This window comes from Colossoma macropomum, unplaced genomic scaffold (genome assembly GCF_904425465.1).
Source record: "Colossoma macropomum unplaced genomic scaffold, Colossoma_macropomum, whole genome shotgun sequence".
Taxonomy (NCBI): domain Eukaryota; kingdom Metazoa; phylum Chordata; class Actinopteri; order Characiformes; family Serrasalmidae; genus Colossoma; species Colossoma macropomum.
The window spans coordinates 29,647,539-29,669,774 of NW_023494803.1; the positions used below are offsets into that span (position 1 = coordinate 29,647,539).

Here is a 22,236-nt window from a genome sequence, read left to right on the forward strand (position 1 = left end):
GTAACAACACCTCACTTGTGCCTGTGACCAAATCACAGCAATAATATTATTTACAGTAACACACTTTCTATCATATTCTATTGATTACTTATACAGTCTCCACTTTAGAGTGATCTGATCTCCCCTTTCACTGAAACAGACAAAATGAATTAAATAAATGAAAATACCTTCATTCTGTGCATATAATACCCTTTATAAGACCACCCTTTATTTATTTAATTTCCAGTCAAAACGTCCATTAAAGGGGAATTCCACCAATTTCTCAAATTTTCGGCATTAAATAATCATTGAGATGTAAACAAAGTCATTGAGATTGGTTTTAATGTGAAATGGTTCATTGTAGAAAAACTTACCAACTCGGATATCTTTACAGTGGTGGTGAGGTGATGGGAACCAGGGGTTGCAACTGCTTCAACACAAATATATCCATTTTATTTACTATTCAAAATGATCAGCGATCAAGTTTTATGACAAAAGTCTTACTGTAAAATTATTGTAAAACGTCTCGTGTTATAACTTTCTGTGTGGTAGTTTTAAGAGGTTTTCCCATCTTGTTCCCATCACCACCACTGTGAACAATTCTGACTTACTATGTTTTACAAAAAAAGAGCTTTTAATATTAAAGCACTCTGAATGACTTCATTTACATCTCAACAACTGAACTGTACAGAGAATTAGAAAAATCTAATTATTCAACTATACAAGACCTGGTAGACCACCAACACTGTCCCCAGATAAACAGTACTTAAAGCTTTCATCTTTGAGAAAGAGGAGAAAATCAAGCTCCACTCTTGTTTCACATCTGAAAAAATCCACAGATGTTTCAGCCCCTCCTTCCACTGTGAGAAGACAACTCAACACTATGAGTCTGAGAGGATGTGTAGCTGCCAAGAAGCCCTTACTGAGAAAAGGAAAGAAAATTTGCAAATCAAATGAAGAAGCACTCCAGAGTCCAGACCTCAACATCACTGAATGTGTTTGTGATTACTCGGATTGTGAGAAACAGAAAATGCAACCAACTTCTAAGACTGAACTGAGGTGCGAAAAAACATGAGATTACCTTGAATAACTGAACAAGCTTCCTGAAAAGAACGTAAGCTGTAATAAAGAGAAGGAGTGGTCCCACTGAATACTGAACAAACTGGTATTATATTCAGTAACTGAGGCTTCTCTGTAATTAAATATATTATTTAATACATTTTCAGCTTTTTTCCTGACACTGAAAAATTAATAACTTGTTCTTAATGTTCATTTTGACTGGAAATAAATGAGAGTACTCCCTGACTTTTGCACAGTACTATGAAAAATGTGTTTGGTCAGTGGTTTCTGTTTTCTATTCCTAACCAAAAGCTGTAGTTTAGCTTTGTAGCTACATATAGTTACATAGTGTGAGTGTGTGTGAGCTCTTTGCATTTACTCTGTATGTCGAGCTACTATCATGTATCTGTGTCTCTGGCTGTGAGCTGTGCTGCTGTGCGCGTGCTTCTTAAAAGGATGTAACCTGATTCCGCCAAGTGTCAACACTCCGTGTGTTCTAACCTTTTACAGAGACCTCACTTGACCTGCCAGAATGTGCCGTGTTATTTACAAACCATTAGTCACACAAACCTTTTTAATCAGCTCATTACTTGGTTCCAGTGCGCAAATGCTGGCATGGCGAAACTCTCCTTTTGAAATCCAATCCAGGTGTATGAAGCAATATTACATTAGTATTAGTTACCTACTTCTGCTTCATCAGTCAGACTCCACGTCTTAGGTATATATAGGGCTGCCCTGTAAACTTTGTTGGATGGCTCGCTGCATGAGTTATTAAATTCTGTGTTAATTTACTGGATTCGTTCATCTTAAGCAGTTGAATCCTTTTGATGTTATATAAGCCTAACATATTCTCTCCTACAAGAAATAAAGGATTTAAAGTAGAAGAACTGCATGGTGTTAATGCATCTGATACAGTTCAGAGTAGAAACAACATTTTCACATCTATAAATGGAAACAGCTTCTTTTCCATAAGCTGAATTATGTAATTCCACGGTGTGAATCAGTGCGAAGGGGGCAGAAAATGTGCTACAAAGTGCAAAAATCTGTATGTTCTTCTAGCCTGAATTATTTACTCACTCCCACAGTGTATCAGAGGAGCCCCTTAACTGCAAACTCATGCAATAAGAGGACAAAAGAAAGAAGCTGAGAGCTAAACTACTGTATCCATTCACTGAAAACTTGTAAAGAAGTTCGGTGCCAAACATTAGTTAGCCTCGATTTGGCCTCCATCAACTAGTTTTGTAGCAGTGTGCTCGCTCGCGGGTATATTCATGATTTTATGAGAGTTGGTGTCGAGTCTGCCTGTGTTCGCGTCACGGTTATTCTTGCGAACACTTCAGACCAAGTGTTCTTTGTGAAACACACTTTATCTCTATAAAACAGCCAGACAGAAAAAAGGAAAGATTAAATATTTCACTTCTATATAAGCTTATAAGGATGGTTTAAGGGTGTCTTGAGTTTTGCTGGCTGTTCTGTTTTTTTTTCCTCCACAGTTATTTTTCTCCCTAATCGGCAAATGGTAACCTTTCTTTTTTCACCTCCTAAGGGCTGCACCTGGTAACCTGTCTCTAAAGGCTGAATTTGCCACGAGTTACAGACTGAAGACAGCACTTTTCCCAGAGCTTTACTCCAGTCTAGATCAGCGCACACCCACCTCTTGCACTCACACAGCGCTTTTAACACTTGACTGTCTATTTATTATTGAGTATAGAGAGAATTGACAGAAATTTCTGAAAGAATTGCAACCCAACAGACTACAGAGCTTGAACTCAACCTACCTAAGTAATACACAATTCATATATTCACCCAGTTGCATTGTCATTTAATCTCGTTTTCACCTTTTATTTCAAGTGCCATTAAATCTTTCCATCTGCTTTACTAAGGTTTATGATTAATCTGTGCTTAAATGACATGGAACACACTATTAAATAGTTTTTATTAAAGGAAGTGTTTTTCAACCACATTATCTGCCACATCTGTAGCATGTGGTCAAAAACATATTAACAATCATAACATGTTTCCCTGCACTTTGAAAACCCATTGACTTGAAAGGCATAATAGAACACAGTGGGCAGTTACTTTCGCACTCGGGCCAACAGGTTTTCTGTTATTTTCTAAGTACAAGGAGACACATTGAAATGATTGTCCTTAGTGACAGATGTGACACACAGCGACTGGACTAAAAAATGCTGGTGTGCTCCTTTAAGCACAACGTTAACAGAGCACGTCATTTAGAAGTTCAGATCCAGACAGAAGACAAAGTGGTAAAATGGTCAGACTTACCAATCATTGGGGATTCTATGAAGCTCCAGGCGTTGGTCTGAGGCACATATGACTGCAGTACTCCAGCCGAACGGCCAGCCTCATTCACCCCTCCAAACACATAGATCTTCCCTCCACAGACCGTGGCTGCTGCCGAGTGCACAGGCTTGGGCAAGGGGGATACCGTCTCCCACTGATTAGTTATAGTGTCATACCTAGAACAACCAGGAATATTTCATTAATAATGTCCCTGCTTATTTTAGGTTTAGGCAAAGCATATTTATGAAAAACAAATTTATCATATTTAACACAGTATAAAAAGAATGAGATTATAAAGAAAGTAAGTACATTCAGTACACAGTACTGTGCAAAAGTCAGACACCAGCATACATTTATTTAATTTCATTTCAACAGCCATTAAGTACAAACCCAGTTCCAAAAAAGTTGGGGCAATATGTGGAATGCAAATAAAAACAGAAATCAGTGATTTATAAATCTACTTTGATCTGTATTTGAATAAAAACAGGGCAAAGACAAGATATGTAATGATTTAGCTTATCAACTTGATTGTTTTTTGTAAATATATGCTTTTTCTGAAGTTGGGACAGGGAATTTAAGACAAGGAACATTGTGAAATGTTCACAAAACAACTTAAACATATGATGTAATTATGGTTGGTTATAAAAGGAGCATCCAGGAAAGACCTACTCCTTTATGAGCAAGGTCGAGTTGAGGCTCGCCACTTCGCCAAAAATGCATCAAATCTATGTGCATAAAGGAAAAGGCCAAAACCCATAGCTGAACGCTTGTGGCCTTTGATCCCTCAGACAGCACTGCATTAAAAACCAACATGCTTCTGTGATGGATATCACCATATGGGCTTGGGAATACTTTGAACGCCGTTGTCAATAAACACTGTTCCACAAATGCAAGTTAAGACTGTACACTGCACAGTGGAAGTCATATGTCAACAACATCCAGAAACGCTGCCAGTTTCTCTGGGCTGGAGCTCATCTGACATAGACAGATGCACAGTGGAAATGACAATTGTGGTCTGACAACTCAACCTTTCAGATTGTTATGGAAATAATGGATGTTGTGTTCTCCGGTGGAGAATAGGACCATCCAGATTGTTTCTAGGGTGAAGTTGAAAGGCCAGCGTCTGTCATGGTATGGGGTGTATAAATGGGTAACTTGCACATCTGTGAATGCATCATTAACGCCAAACACATTTTGGAGCAACATATGCTGCCTTTTGGGCATCATCTTTTTCAGATGCCACATTCTTCACCTGTTACATGGCTGTGTAATCAATCAGAGAGTGCGGGTGCTAGATTGACTTGCCTGCAGTCTAGATCTGTCTCCCCTTGAAAATGTGTGTCTTATTAAGCTCATATGATAACAAAGCCCCCATATGATTGCACAGCTGAAGACCTGTATAACAAAAGAATGGAAAAAATACTGCTCATCTCAAAGCTGGATCAGTTTGTATCTTCTTCTTGTGCATTTTCTGCTTCTCATCATCCAAGTTCTTCCAAAGTGGAACGATGGACAGAAGTGCTGGTGGATTTTCCAGATCTGAAGCAAGAGCGGAGCTTGATTTTATCCTATTTCTCAAAAATGAAAGCTTCAAGTTCTGTTTATATGATGGTGACAGTATGTGTACAAATTCAGGACTTGATGTTCCACAAGATGTACATTACACAACCTCAGAAGTGGTGCTGTACATGTAAATTTCAGTATTTTTTATTTGTATTTCCTTGTCAGAACTGCCATCATATCATGCATGGATATTTTCCTCCACCAGCTTCATGGGTCAGTGCACTTACACTGTGCAGTGTTGCCATTATTTGCATGTAAACAGCAAGGAAATGCTTTAAATGCAAGCAAATTTCTGACAATCAAATGACTCGTATTTAACGCAATACGAAAGAGAATTTGATAATCAAGAAGGCAAATGCATTTAATATGCATCTACTGCCAGCTGAAGACTCGATGTTTCACCCTTGCACAACCGTAGGAGTGGTAATGTATATGTATTTTTCCTTTTTTTTAACCATTATTTTTTCCCTGTCAGATCGAACTAGCTTCATACCATGCGCGGATATTTTCCTCCACCAGCTTCACGGGTCAATACGCACATGCTATGCAATGCTTCCATCATTTGCTTTCATTATTTGCATGTAAACAGCTAAGGAAATGCATTAAGGATGATGTCTGAGCCTGGCAATCAGACTCGAATCAATTCTCTGTCCCCATGGGATTTAGATACACCCTTGCTGGCTGTAGGCGAAAGTGAATGCACCTGCAACCATTTTTAAGGTCATTTAAATGCCAAAAATACATGGATAGACACTGCTGGTGTCTGAGACTGCAAGGTAACATCATTAAATTTCACTCTGGATCCCTCCTTATCTAATCAAATGGCACAAACCCACAGGTCAGAGCGGATGTTATGTGTGGACCGTGCAATCCGATACATGGCATGGCTCTGATTGAAGGGCTGTGCAACCCAGATTCCAAACCAAGATCCTGCACTCAATCCTGGAGGAGGGCCTATGGGGAGTATCAGGAGGAGATTGCCTGTTAGAAGGGTGAAAATTGAGCAGGGAGCGCGACTGAGCCGGGCTCACTCACTCAGACCATTATCGGTCTTAATAGGTGCGCAGAAAGCCCAGTTTTGAGCTGGAAAAGTCTGCAGATGAGCCCACCATATCTATGGCACATTTAGAAAGATATATAAGGGTTCTGCAGGTTAGAGAAGTGCTGATCTCTGCCGTCCTGGAGAAATAGAGCGCTTGTGAACCCGCAGATTAAACCCCAGCTGTACGGCGACTCGAATTAATTAAGTGATCCAAAATGACAAAAAGTCATGCATTGGAACAGAAAACGCTGGCTGCAAACAGTGAATCCCCTACATATGACAAACAGAGCGAACACTGAAATGGAAGCAGATGGCTCACAGACGCAATGTTTCAGCCTCCCCCTTGGTGCTCATTCTGAACGGCGCGGCTTCATTGTCAGCTCAGCGGCTCATGGCTGAGGCCATTAATTACACAGAGGGAGTGTGTTATCAGTTGACTTCTGCTGCCTTTTTTTTTTTTAAATGAGACTTTTACAGTGCCATGCAGGAAGGAACTAATTATGTGAAGTAAGGGCCAGGAGGTGTTTTTTTTGGACATAATAAGCAATTACAAATCAAGACAGTTTCTACAGAACAGTAGATAACTGATTGTGGTTCTAATTTCTTGTCTGTACTTTCAAACGAATTACAAAAATCAATCATGTTCTCTTATTGAGCTTCTGAGGTATACATTCCTGACCCAGCAATATGGCTGATACTGCTGAAGCCAAATTTTAATTGCTGAGAGGACTTTTTATCCCCAAGCATAATCAGATCGTGGATGAGACGTTAGAGAAAAAAACGATTTTTGACCGACGAGCATTTTTGCTTCTTTTATCAAGTGCATGATATAAAACCATAGCCAATCATGCTTTAGGAGGGACGTGGTTAGAGGGGGTACTGAGACGGTCATAGCATTCCCAGATTTTAGGATTTTTTTTGCACTGCAACTGCTAAAAATACTAAATAAAAAATAGAACTTTAATTTGAACGTAGTGGAGACCTGTGTGAGCTTGGTTTTAAGGTGGAGTTTTATTTTTATTTATTTGTTTTATAGTTATATACTGTTTAAGATAGCATAGCCTTTTTATTACAACAAGCCAAATCCCTTCCTTTAAAAACTGTTGGCTATTTTCCCCGAGAAGATGAATCTGATGATTGCAAGGGTAGTGAAAGAATATTCAAAGAGGACTTGGTACAGGATGTGTCCTCTGAGGATATAAGTGAACTGTTCACTACTGACATCATATCTTTATCACTATAATGTTGATTCTGCATTTGGTACATAAACATAAACAACAAACTGGACCTTCTTTTTGAGCCTGTGAGTGTGAGGTAAATACGTAAAGACGTATGACATGGTCTGATAATCTCCAGTGAAATTTGACCCAACACCTCTGACTTTTAAAATATTATTTCAGGCTTTACAAGGTGACTCGTAGCAGCACACACACCATATTTTAGCAATCTTCACTCTACTTACTCAGTAATGCTACTTATTTCAATTAAAAAAAAAAATGTACATAGTGCTGCTTTAACTTTCAGTGGAAGTGAACAGAACTAGATGTTTTTCCATGTAATTTTAGAGATACAAGGTTTTATGCCAAAGGCGAATGATATGCTGCTTAAAATTTCAGCACCCACAACTTAAAACACCTTCACGAATCCCTGTGCTTGTATACTGTAGACAGCAGTATTAAGTGAAGCATGTGTGCAACGCACTGGAAGGCTTTATGAGGAGTGTGTGACATGGCACAGTGTTCGCAACGCTGCAAAGCTTAGTGTGAATATTCGGGAGTGACACCTGTCCTGACTCTGCCTACTGTTTCCTCGTCCCGGGGGAAACACGCGCTCCTGCATCTCCTTTACAGGCCAGCATGAGACATCAAACAAGCAGTTAAAGAAGCTTACAAATGCCTGCCAGCCAAAGACAGCTGGGAAGGTTGGGGGGAGGTGGGGCAGCAGAGGGGCTAGGGCAACTTTGGAAGGGTCAGATACTGCATAAAATATCTGGTGAGCTGGCAACTCTGCAGCGGGCTGACTGGCACGTCGGCCTGTCATCTCATCAACACTCCTCGCGGTTCAGGTTGGCCAAACCCGTGACACCCACCACGGCATATCTTTATCTAAGGTTTCTTGACCCTCTATTTCGTGCCAGAGGTTTTAATAATATCTCAGTGTCCATAAAAGCCTCTTAAGCCATCCATCCATGCCGGCCCCCCTGGAGAAATTACCCAGAGAGGAGAAGAAGTCGGAGACACAGAGAGTATCTCTTCTAATTTACATGGAGTTTTAATTACAAAATGGGACAGTCTAATAGTACTCTGAATGAATTCAATCTCTTCCCATTCCCTGAGACAAAAGCAAACATTCTTACACACTCAATATACACAAATGGCAAACAAACAGCTTTTGCTTTAGTCAACAGGAGTAAATTGCTTGTGCGCTGCCAGAAGCTCCCGCCCCGAACAGCATGGATGAGTGTAGAGTGCAGCGCTACAGGACGAGCTTCTCACAGTGAGTGACCACACTGCAGCTAAACAAACAAAGGTCAAGTGCGCTGCAGCTGTCAACTATCAAAAGGACAATCTGAAACACAAGTACATTAAAGCATGACCTGTGTAATGAGTAATGTTCGGTTTTCACTGTTACTTTTCAATAAAACAAGAAAAAATATCTGCCAAGTAGGCCTGCCACAATGTAACATGGTAAAAAATAGTGAACTATCTGTTTATTGCAAATTCTTGACATAAAATAATTATGAACAGCGAGATTTGATTACCACTTTTGGAATATGAGGCATTCTGGATATTAATTGTACTGTAAGTTTCCTAATGTTATACAGCTTTCTCAGTGAAATGGAATAATTTACAGCTCCATTCATCTTTGAAATTGTACTCATTTTCACAGCTTTTCACAAATTATTTGAAACCTATAAAACATTAACCTAGAATAATTTTATATTTGTGTCTGCAACTGCAAATTTGGTTGTGTTATTCAAAACAGATTCTAAACTTTTGAACAGTAATACTAAACAACAGTGTAAATAACTGCTATTAACTATTAAATTCCAGTTTTTTTCTTTTTAACTGTATGGAACTATTAAAGGACAAGACTAAAGTGGCCACACCAGCTGATTAGCTATTTGCTTCCTTACTGTCCACATTCCCAACTGAAGACAGACACAACTTGGGCTCAAATAAATAAACAATAACTGTGACAGGCCTACTACCAAAGTTGAGTCAACATAAAACAGATATTTTTAATGCTCTGTGTATATTTTGCGAGACTCAGCTTCATGTTTAACAAAGTTTCTTCTTGGGTATGAAGAGAAGGTTCTATCCAAACAATGAGCTGACAGTTTTCTTTTCCAACTATTGTTTAAAACTCATATTGAAACTCTTTTTCACTGGAGCCATAAAATGCAATTTTCAATTTAGTCATTTTTCACATCAGCCATAAAATGCAATTTCCAACTGTGTTAAAGGTCCCTCAGTTGAACTCTGCATTTTTTTCATCAGTAATGGTGATGGCATATACTTTGATGGAAATGTGCATGATTTACAAATCAGAAGTGAACTGGTGAGCAAGGAAGGCAACGTTTATAAGTGTTTTTATAGTGTTTTTATACTGCTTACATGGTATTTTTTAATTGTAGCATTTATATTACATCATTATATGAATAAAGCTGCAGTTGTGCTGTCTTTTCTTCCCAGCTATCTTTGTGGAACGATGTCAAGTGTTTCCCAGCATGAGGTTCTCATCACTCATTTTTGACCCCTCGTTGCTCACTAGCAGCTCAACACAGAATCACAACATTTCACACACATAGAGAGCCAACAGCGTCCTAGTAATCTGATAGCTATCTGATAACAGAGTTACGAGGAAAATATTTCATTTAATTAATTTAATGGCAGAATGGGCACTGGAGGGCCCGCAGTAAGAGGTTGAACACCTGGTAGATTTTAGTGGACTTTTACAACAGTTGGTCACGCTGTCACAAATATGTACACTTGTAATACTGTTTTCCTCAAAATCAATGAACAGAACATTTGTATTAAAATCAATTTAGATGTCTCCATACTTTTTACATGCTCTACATATGCAGCCTTTAGCATATCTACTTTGCAACATGGCCATCGGCAATGTCAGAAAGGATAGGTTAAAAAAATAATAATTCCAGCAGGAAGAGACAGGTGGAGAGAAGGCAGCGATACAGCTCATTGAGTAATCATGTCCAAGCGTAGCACTGGCACTCATGTTATTAGTCATCTACTCAAACTGACCACTTTCACATTAACAGCAGCGCATGCTGTAGTGCAAACTAGGCCAAGGTTGCTACACAAAATCTCCAATAAACAAACTCACTTCACGAACAGCAATGCTCGTGTGGAGAGAGAGAGAAAGGGAGGAAGAGAAAGAAAGAGAGAGAGAGAGAGAGAGAAAGAGAGACTGTCTAGGAGAAAGGAGGGCACCTTGAGAACCAGACAGGCATGGGAGAACAGGAGGAAGAAGAGGAAGAGGAAGATGGCTGACCTGCACAAATCATCGTAAATAACATCCCGGGATTAATTAGATTTGCATATTATCTTATAATGTGGTGATATTTGTGGTTTCCTGTGCAGTGGGTTAGTGGACAGTGTGGCCTGCTGACCCATGGTGCCTTTGGCATCAGCACTGGGGCACAGGTCTGCCCATCCATCAGGAGGAGAACGGATTATGGGGTCACGCAGGCCCTGCATGCAGAGCAATACCACATACACACACATGCACACACACACACACACACACACACACACACACACACACAAAGACACACACATGCACACGTATACAGCCAGACACCCTTAACCCAGTCTATAAATATGGCAGCCCTGACTGCACACTGGCACACTACTTCCTGCCTCAAGGTTACGTCCATTCTCTCAGCGATCGGCCATCTCCTCTCCGCTACAGCCCATCCATCTGCCCGTGGGAACGGCTGATCAATAGCTTCCCATCCGAATCCATTATATTTTTCCTCCAAATACATTCAAGACAGTCATTTAATCAGTCTCCTTCATCTGATACACGCTCTAGCTGTGAGTTTGGACACCTCCCAAAGCACCTGAGAACCATTGATCCGCTTTCGTCTAGTGAGATTGCTATGATACACATTTCTCTCTCCAAAGATCACCTCAGGCTAATAATGAAGGCTGCATGCTATATTTAAACTGCATGCAACTGACACAGCATATTATCTGAAAATGTGCAATACTGTGCAAAAGACAGAAACCACCCTTCATTTATTTCATACCCAGCCTAATATAAATGATCCATCTGTAGCATCCGGAAAATAAGAAGCAACATATATTCAGAAGAAAACGACACAAAAGCCTCAACAACTAAAAATCAAGTATGTCAGTATTTAGTGTCCACTCTGAACCTTTATTACAGCTTCTATTTATTTCAGGAGACTCACTTTCAGTTTTACAAAGAAATCTGGAGGGATAATTTTTCACGCCACCAAAGTTCAGTCTTAGAAGTTGGTTGTATTTCCTGCTTCTCATGATCAAAGTAATCCCTAACATATTCAGTGGTGAGGTTTGGACTGGGGTGGTCAGTCAATTTTTCTAAGAACATCAGCAGATTCATTGTTTGATTTGTAATTTTTCTTCTTTTTTTTGTCTGTTTTCTTTTCTCAGTAAGGGTTTCTTGACAGCCGCGCATCCTTTCAGACTCATAGTGTTAAGTTGTCTTCTTACAGTGGAAGGATGGAGAGCAGCACCTGCAGATTTTCCCAGAGTGGATCTTGATTTTCTCTCAAAGATGAAAGCTTTAAGCACTGTTTATCTGACAGTTTTGGTGGTGTTCCAGGTCTTGCAGGTAGGGTTTCCAGATTGCAGGTGTTGCAAAACTGAACTGTGTGTGTGTGTGTGTGTGTGTGTGTGTGTAGGTGGGGTGGTGTTTACTGAGTGTCAGGCAAGCATGCAATATGTCCTTTACTATGTTTCTACTCCCATTCAGTTTTTTTCTAACAGTTCACTGATTGTCTTTGATTTGTTTGTTTTGGTTTAATAGTATGTTCAATATAGCAATGGCACCATTTGTGGTTGTACTCATTTGATATGATATTTAGTATAGTATATGTGGTTTGAGCTGCAGAATGCGCTCACCCTGCAACTGAAAACCCATGCGCATGCACCTCCATGTGTGTGCAAGAGAAAAGAGAGAGAGAGAGAGAGAGAGAGAGAGAGAGAATGAGAGAAAAGAGAGAGGGGCAGAATAACCTGGCACTTTGTCTACTTCATCAAATGGAATGCTTTTAGAGTGAGACTTGACCGGACATAAAAATGTTAAAAATGTTAAAATAGAAAATTAGTCAAAGCGTTAAACTGCTGCAGGGCAGTATTAAAACAGCCAGGTTCAAACAGTCTTTTGTTCCTGCTGCTATAAATCCTTTTACCAGTCAAACAGAACATGTTTTGGAATATTAGATACTTGGCTACACTTTTGTGGTCAAAGATGTTTTGTAATTTTTTTTGGTATACTTTGTGTGCTGGGGGTTAGTTTGTGTAGTGGTATTGTTTTAATTCAGTATAGTTGTGTGAATATGAGTATACATTTTTGCACCACTGATATACAGAATTTCCTACATGGACAATAAAGTTGACTTGACCTGAAAATGTACCGACCGGACACAGGACAATGGAGCTGAAAACTGACTCAAAACCGGACACCTGACATAGCTGTCCCATTTTCTCTGTATCATTAATAATGTTGTTGAACTCAAGTTTAAGAAACCTCTGTTTTGTCCTTATTTTCCTTTGACTTTCCTCTTCTATATGACATTCTCCTTTTTTTAGCTAATCTTCTCAGAAATCTCTCCTGAAAATGATTAACTTTTACTTAATGTAAATTAAATAAACAAAGGGTGGTATCTGACTTCTGCACAGTACTCTATGTAACTAGACAGGACTTTTATTTTGAATTCTGCTAATTTGATATGATATATTTAATGCTTATAGATCACTTTTTAAAGAAAACAACCCAAAACACTTCTGATTTCGATTCAGCTCAAGCACAGATGGGCAGTTCCCTAAAAGGTCAAGAGTATCATCCACTGACATTTAGCTGAAGGTATTGAGGAAAGGCAGTCAAGAACATTTGCATTATGGAAAATCAACAGGGCATTATAATAAATTTGAAGGGGACAGACTTAATCCACAGTGCCCTCCATGGAGGACACAAAGGCAACCACATCCTCTGACAAAGTCTAAGCAGATAAAAGCAGAGAAGAAATTCAACGGCCCAGTTCTCTATGCTTATGGTCAATCATTTTCATGACTAAATTATTCCAAGAGATTGCAATGTATAAGTTCTACAGATATATGCTATACCTTTTAAATCTATTCAGGCCAGACAGAAAATTGCGAAGCAGTCTGTGTTTTTCCTTTATGGTATTCACTTCACTTCTGTATTTGAGTGTTCTTGTGCTTTTAATGGAGAGCTGTTACACACTGTGCACTCTGGCTCTTTGTGTGCTGATTCCAAAGGCTTTACAGCTATCAGAGTATCCATATAACTCTCTCACCTGAGATTTCTGTTGGAGCACAATCATCAAAGCCAGAGAATTTTCTTAAATAGGTACAATGTTTTCAGAGGTCCTTTTTTTTCGGACCTAGCGGCAGCAGCTTATTGAAGCTGGGTGAAGCAGATGCCCTGCAGAGCTGAAGGCAGTGTGAGCCACTATTAAACGCCAGCTGTGCTCTGACCAACACACCAGAGTCCACTGAGAGGAGAGATACTGGTGGAAACCAGAGAAGCTCATTTGAACAGCGAGTGCGGAAAGAGACTTTCAATTAAGAAAACTGTCAAAAAATGTTTGGGGCTGCCTTTGCCGCTTGGGTTCGACGTAGCGGCCCAAAAGCAAAAGCTCCAGCAAACGTCTGAAAGGCGCTGCTGGGAGCCGGGTGGAGAGCTGTGAGAGAGAAAGAGAGAGAGAGAGAGAGAGAGAGAGAGAGAAAGAGAGAGAGAGAGAGAGATGAAGGCGCAGGAGGAAGGAAAATTATCAGCGCCTTTAATCCCATGGTGTGTCGAGCTAGCGCGGTCGGGTGCTCTATCTCAGTGTGCCACAATGAGCGCTGGCTTTGGCTACCTCCAGGAGCCGAAATCCAAGAGCCGTGCTTAATGATTCATTTGTGGGGCAGCTTGGGAACAACCAGCACTCCCTCTTCGCTTTACTTCTTCAGGAAACGAACACAAGGGAGTTTCTGGATTCAAAAACAACCTCAAAGCCTTGAACTGAGTATTATGGAGAACTCAATAAGCCTCAAAGTAAAAAATTCAGCGTGAAACAGTGTAAAGATGTGACATTTTCTCACATTCATATATTACATTAATATCATCTTATGGGGAGAATTTAAGTAGATAGTTACAAAGAAAGCTTATCTTATATTGGAGAATTGATAAAATCAAAATAAGCAATTCTCTGATGTTTCTTCGATCACCTTCCTATTTAGTTGACATTTCTATGCTCCACTCACAAACAGGCTCTTCTATAGCAACTGTTACCAGGTTGCACAAGCTTTACAGAATGTTTGACAAAAATCCTCACTGCCCTGCAAAGCCAATACACTCGCAGCTCTTAAAAAGAATGAAAGGGGTTGTTCTGACTGGCTTGTCTAACCTCTTAACAGTTGCCACGAAAGAACGCATTTGTGAAAGGTCAACTGCACTGTGACCTTACGGAGTGGTACAGAATGCTGAGATGAATGTGTTCATGTAATGGAATAAATTCGGAGAGAATTAACTCTCTCAGCCAGAGATGGCTTCCTTTCTGAGCTTGCGAGGCTGCATGGCGCTGGGTACGGGGAGAGAGTGTGGCTTTGTGACCAGAATCCATCATCAAAGACCAATTAAATTGTAAGTGCTGGTAATAACACTTGAGTAGGGAACATCCTTGGCATAATCACAATGCTCCCCCCTCCCACTGCAAGGCCTGCCTCTAGGGGTGTGGTATTTCAAAATGGTAAAAGGTTAGAAGCCTTGCAGCTGACACATGCTCAGCCACTGTGATGAGCGCAACACTGGAGGGATGCAAACTATGCCTTCTGATGAGGTTTTTCTTCCTCTGGAGCACATTTCACGTTACTCTGGAGTGTTTTTACCTTACATGCGTCTATCGGAAATAGAAAACCATGTGTGCCATGTACAGATGTATTAATATGGGCAATTTGCTGTAGTGGAAAAACAGAATCATTATGCAATTAGAGTGGGGCAGAGGGAGAGAGAGTGAGTGAGAGAGAGAGAGAGAGAGATACAGAGAGTGCTGAGAGCACATGGCCCTGTGATTGATTAGAAATAGAGCCCCTCCTATGAGTGGCCCAATAGCGGCCTTGAGAAAGAGACTGATTGAGGACATAATTCTGAACGGAGGAGATTTCATGGTTAGAAGCATGAAACTGAAGGCAAGATGGATGGCAAGCCACAAATTAGGAGTCAGTCAGAGAGGCCAGGCTTTTTTTTTCCTAGCAGCTTCGAATAGCAAGCCAACCACTGCTCTGTAAACAATGATTCCCCCAATGCTCCGTCAATTAAGTAGTGACTCATGCAAATCCACAGGAGGCAAGACACTCACTGGAGTGGGCAATATACGAGCCTGGGTAGTACTATAGACAAGGCTAGTCAATTTTAGCTACTTTTTTATGGCAAGAGTAAAGAATAAGTGCGAGATGCAAATAGAATGCCAAGGCCTGAAGCATCAACACAGCGTTTTTCATTAAATGAAATGAGTGATGCTGCTTTTAGGGAAATACAGTTATTTTTATCTTGTCTATCCCTTCAACAGGAAAATAAGCAAGAATGGAAAGAAGTGCAAAACACTTTTTGGACAAGTATACCCACAAGCATGAAAGCAAATGTGAAAACATATCAGTTTTCCCTCTATTATTTCAAAAGACCACTATCATATACATGGAGCTTTCATGTACACATACTGTCTGTGTGGTAACACTTTACATAACCTACATAAGCCCTAAAAATGGACACAGACTTACATAAAATTTGTAAAGATCTGTTTTTTCTGACATTGAGTTGTGTCATAGATGAAGTGACATTACTTGTTATAACAACTGACTCTGTAGCTTAGTGTATAGAGACCATTCTACTGAATTAATTCAAACTGTGATTCCACAGTAAAAAATCTATTAAAAAAGGTCTGTTATATCTCTCTATATATAGAGTTTATATATATAAACTCTATATATATCATATATATATATATATATATATATATATATATATATATATATATATATAACAGACCTTAGAGGATTATGTTACAATCTATTTAAACCCACTGAATTAATAGACTTTTTCAGTTTTTGTCATAATTTTAAAATACCTGTTGTCCTTTACTTTGTGTGTAAATTTCATGATGAATGGACCAACAGAAATGACCCAAAATTACTTGGAAAAAACTGGTTTCATTGACTTACATTAAAAGTAGAGTATGTTTTTTCCTTCTCCTGTAAAGTTCTTATTTTGGAGACACAAGGTTTTGTTCCGACAACAGTGATATATGTATATTCAAAATAATCATTTGATAGGTACTTTTTAGGAGGTGGCTTAGTGAAAATACTATTTTTTTGGCTATTTTTTCAATGATGTTTTTGAAAGATCTTTTTGATAAAGTGAAGCTGAAAGATTTAGATTTACTATGAGTTTCATTAAACAAAAAAAAATTCAAAAACTGCTGTCTCATGTTTTCATGTCATTACCGAAAAACAAAGAGTTTTAGTCTACAGCTGGAGCTTTATTTAAGCCTCAGCCCTGCATTTTAGAGCAGGAAGTAAGACTGCATCCCTGTCCCTCATGGTCAAAGGGTGAGCAGTTAGATAGCATTGTTTTGAAGTAAAGGTGTCCCAAAGCCTGAAAATCAGCATGTAACATTAATAATTTTCATTACCAAAACACACATTTTCTATAACTTTTTTTAAGTTTTTTAAGTTTAAAAAGTAAACTTTTTTGTGTTTTAATGAATAATATTGGGTTTTTATGTATGTACAACTGTTTTAAGTGTTTGCTAGTCATTTTCTGGCTAGCCTTTTTTTAAGTTCTGATCATAATTAGCTAAAATTGTCACTACTGAAACACCAAACATGATAAAGGTTTAGGGTCACTCAAAGCAAAATAATTTTAGTCTAATGTTCAAGCCTGTTAAAGGTCTGAAATGTGTTTTCAACTCTGAATTTGAATCAAATTGGTTGAATGATCCATCTACCGATCACAGCAACATAATGTTGATGATGTGACATAAATATAAACGGTAATGCAATTCATTTTACGCAAGTACCTGACTTGGCAAGCCATGTTGTATCACCGTTATGTTACTGTTACACTGAGCTACAAAGTCTAAAAGTAAAGTGTCACAACACAATGTAACATCAGAAAAAATCTTGTTAACTGACAGCAAAGTTGGCAAATGCAACCTTTATGACAACTGCTGCCTGTTAGAATAATCGTTTATGAATGTTTATGTACGTCTATGTCAGTTGTCATGAAGGGCTTATATAGGTGTTGTGTCATGTAGCCTTATGAACACTAATACTGCTCTACAGTAAAGTATCACCATCTGTTTTACCTTCAAAACCGCAGTCTTAATTAAAGCAACTGGCCAGATTGTGAAAAGCTACTACAGTTCATTATAGCCACAGTCTGAGCAGCAGTATTCATAATGAAACCTGATCTGATCTCTGCAATGCATTTGCACCATAGTCACCTGCCACAGAAATACTCCCACAATGCCCCAGCAGAGATCTAATTATCAGATTGGCTTCCAGCACAGAAAGAGCTGACCACACTCTTATCTTGAATGCATAATGGCTCCTGATGAAATGTTTAATTTAGATTCAAGCACGGTGTGCATGTGTATGTGTATGTCGTACCTTTCGACATTATCCAGGTTCCCTGCCACCCCAAGTCCTCCAATGGTGTACAGCTTGCCGTCATACACCACGCTGTTGTGCCGGCAGCGGGGGACTGTCATTCGAGACACCAGGTTCCAATTATCCAGCAGGGACATGTAGCACCACACGTCTGCCAGCATGACTCCTGACTCCATTCCACCTGAAGAAGGTGCAAAGCCCAAACACAAATGACTGCTCAAGTCTCCATTTACACCCTCCTCCCAGGCCCACCGCTCTGAAAACAGCCTGTCTGCCCCCCACACACCTGCTCCAATACAACTCTACTGAAGGGACAGAGGCACCAAAATAGCACCCTTCAGAAATCGCTCAGACTTCAACAAGAACATTTTACAGGTAAAGTACGCATATTTATGGTGTTTTTTTAATTATTTTTTTTTATTTTACAGTGTTTTTCAATAGTTTCAACACTCAAATTCATATATAGATAAATTTATATATACATAGTATTTTCTACTATTCAGACTATAACTATCACGATATCAAAAAAAGTGAAACATTATAATATTTGCTATTATTATTATTATAATTATTATTATTATTATTATTATTATTATAGCAGCAACTAAAAAGTATTCTTCATTGTGTAAGTACTACAACACACTCTAGCTTTTTCATTGTGGAACCAGTTTTTAGTGGTTCTCTCCTGCAGCCTCTCCTCATGTTTGTTTTTATCTCTTCACTCATTCTCAATTTCATTTTGCTCTATATGTGGCATCTAAAATTATATTTCACTCTTTGCTATATCTAACAGAGATAGCTCACTATTCCAGACTTATTGTGTTTATCACAGTAAGTTTACTCTGCGCCCATTCGATGGGTTTTACCAGCTGATTCATTCTTCTTCGCCGCGCTTAACAGTTTCCTGGTCCACCAGGCTTGAAACAATTGCCCAATCACGTGTCAGAATGCTGTTTAGGGTAAACAAATGTACAGTGCTCTTTTTAAAATTATATTTTTAATGAGCAAAGTGACAGACTTTTGTTTATTTGTTTGGTAGAATTATATCTGTAAAAGCTTTACCGCTGTGCTCAGCAGTAATTTTTGCCTGCACTGCACTACAGAACTAGCCGGATTTGCCGGGAAACCACAAATCTGGCAACCCTGAGTGATGCGAAAAAACTTTTTTGTCCAACAGAGTGAAACAAAAGAGTTAAAATGGAAAGCCTTGCAAAGTAAAGATACGCACAGCGTGACTGAATGTGAACCGAACCGAATGTGTTCATGTTCTTCAAGAACATGGCATGTGGCGAACATTACACTTGGGCTTATCAGGTTATCCACAGTATGGCAAAATTCACATTATGAGACAACATCATACTGGTATTCACTTTCATACCAGCATACCAACCACCCCTATGCTGGAGCTGATTTTTGTGAATACTAAGTAAAGGTGTCTTCTATTGGGTCAGAGATGCCCAGTAAGCCTTGGAGATCAAAATGGATGACAAAATGTTCATTGCATACTTACATGCAGAACTGACCAGCCAACAGTCATAAACTGTCAAACTTACATATTACATAAGCCGCAGCGATCTATTATTGGCATAATGTACAAATAAAAAGATTGTTAGCAGAGAATCTTGAGAAATTAGGTACTATATATAAATTATTTTGTAAATTCTTTTTGCATCTCCAATAGAGAATGATGGAGGCAAATGACTCCACACTGTGTATGCTGATAAGGCAGCAGATGTGGCTGAAACACCGTAGATGACTGTGGATGAGTCAAGCAAGCATCGGAAAACATGACAATATGTGCTGCCATGCCTGAGAATGGTGTTATTACCTACAGCCCATCAATATGCTCATTGTGTAAATCCTTACATACAAAATAGACCAGCCAAGAGTCCTAAACATACATACAGTACTGTGAAAAAGTATTTGCCCCCAACCGATTTCGTCTATTTTTGCCTATTTGTCACATTTAAATGTTTCAGATCATCCATCTAATTTAATATAAGATAAAGACTACACAAGTAAACACAAAATGCAGCTTTTAAATGGTCAAAGATAAAGATTTATTCAAAACCTGCATCATCCATGTGAAAAAGTAATTGCCCCCTAAACCTAATAACTGGTTGTGCCACCCTTAACCTGGTAACAACTGCAATCAAACGTTTGCGATAACTTGCAATGAGGCTTTGACTCGGCCACTCCAAAACCTTAATTTTGTTTCCTTTGAGCCATTCAGATGTGGACTTGTGTGCTTCAAACCACTGTCCTGGTGCCTAACCCTACTGCGCTTGAGCTTTAGCTCACAAACTGTTGTGCAGACATTTTCTGATTTTCTGACAGAGAGCAGGATTCATGGTTCCATTAATTATGACAAGTCATCCAGGTCCTGTAAAGGCAAAGCAGCTCCCGACTATCACACTACCACCACCATGTTTGACCCTTGGTATGATGTTCTTATGGTGGAATGTGGTGTTAGCTTTACGCCAAATGTAATGGGACCCCTGTCTTCCAAAAAAGGTGCACGTTTGACTAATAACTCCACAGATTATTATCCCAAAGGTCTTCAAGTTCATCTAGATGTTTCTGGCTAATGCGAGACGAGCTTTTGTGTTTGTTTTTGGTCAGCAACTCTCCCATGGATGCTGTTTTTGCCCAGTGTCTTTCTTGTTGTGGAATTGTACACATTGACCTTAAATGAGGCAAGTGAGGCCTGCAGTTCTTTAGATGTTCATCTGGGTTCTTCCTGGAAGAGTCAATGATGCGCTTTGGGTGAAATTTTGGTAGGATGGCCATTCCTGGGAAGGTTCACCACTGTTCCAAGTTTTCTCCATTTGTGGATAATGCCTCTCACTGTGGTTCCGTGGAGTCCCAGAGCCTTAGCAATGGCTTTGCAACTCTTTCCAGCCTAGCAGATTTCAACAACTTTGTTATGCATCTGTATTTCAGTCTCTTTAGAACATGGCATCATGTGCTTCTTTTTGAGACCTTCTAGTCTGTTTCACATTGCCAGACAGGTTCTATTTAAGTGATGTTTGGATTCAACAGGTCTGACAGTATTCATGCCTGGGTGTGGCTGGCGAAACTGAACCCAATAGTCAATTGAATTTGGTTAACTGGTTGATTTAGTAGCTAAAGGGGTCAATTTCTTTTTCACATAGGGCCAGGTATGGCTGTACAGCATTTTTCCTTCAATAAATGAAATCATCATTTAAAAACAGCATTTTGTGTTTACTTAGGGTTATCTTTGTCCAATATAAACAGTAGTCTGATGATCTGAAACAATCAAGCATGAAAAATATGTAAAACTGGAAGAATTTGGGAAGGGGGCAAATACTTTTTCACACCACTGTATCTCTTAGAGTTTTCTAAATGATGTACTAGTTTGGGAAAATCTTTGCTTCCACAGTACAGGCCTACTCAGAGATCGATTTTTTGATAGAGTTCCACACATTCTACTTATCATTCCTTAGTCCAGTTAAGGAGTTTTTAGAACATGGAGATGGAATTCAACCTGACTGTACAGGGGGCCACTGTCTCAATGAGAAATGAGGTAAAGAAACACTTTTAAGGGTAGCCTATCATATTAACACTTTTCTTTAGCATTTTAACACTTTTTTTTAAGCAATAATAAAGGGTCGTTTTATTATGGTAGCGTTGATTGTACTCATTGTTGGATTTATTAAATATGAGCTAATTAAAATACAGTAGTATTTTACTTTAGTATAATACATCTCCCTAATATGACTCCAGTAAGAAATGCACAAAGCTACTTTCTCCTGTGTGCTTTTGATGCACCAGCTTTGCGGTACTGCAGAGCTGCTCAATGTATTCAGGAAACCCCAAGCACCAAACTCTAAGCACCTGTCTGATGGCTGGCACACCTCTGAAGAACAGAAGAGAGAGAGAACCCTGCTGTCCTTCCTTTCCAATGAAACTGTGGCCAGCGTGTTCCAGCTACAGACACATGGCACAGCTCAAATTCCAGCTGGACTCTGAATGGCAGGAAACTGGAAGTGATGTTTGTTCCCGGAAAGCCACTCGGGGGTTAGGTTTAGCATTATGATACTGATTCTGCTGAAAGAACTGATAATCATGACCAAGTATTACGATGTCTGTCAATGTCCAGTTCAAATTTCAGATTTTGTCAACAGAAGGGCAACTGGAAAATGTCCTTAACCTCTAGAGGTCTAGACCCTGGAGTTATTATTGTCATTTTACTGTAAACTGCCTAATTATTTATATACTTGCATAACAAATTACATTTACGTTCAATTCACTTTCTGTACAGACAGGTTTATATTCATGTCTGTAACTGTGGCTTTTTCTGTTTGTTTTAATGGCTGTGTATATATGCAAAGATTGTTGCTAATCTGATTGAATACATTCTGA

At 39.2% G+C, this 22,236-nt stretch overlaps 1 protein-coding gene across 2 annotated transcripts in view; it reads right to left on the bottom strand.

Moving 5' to 3' along the window:
- The window catches only part of LOC118823834 (kelch-like protein 29), a 126,000-nt gene that overhangs the window by 11,090 nt on the left and 92,674 nt on the right, over positions 1-22,236 (bottom strand). For both annotated transcript variants that reach the window (XM_036593675.1, XM_036593674.1), the window contains exons 11-12: positions 17,851-18,031; positions 3,322-3,515 (exon numbers count right to left, since the gene is read on the bottom strand). In XM_036593675.1, the coding sequence (XP_036449568.1) occupies positions 3,322-3,515; positions 17,851-18,031 (375 nt within the window). The remainder of the gene's footprint in view (positions 1-3,321; positions 3,516-17,850; positions 18,032-22,236) is intronic.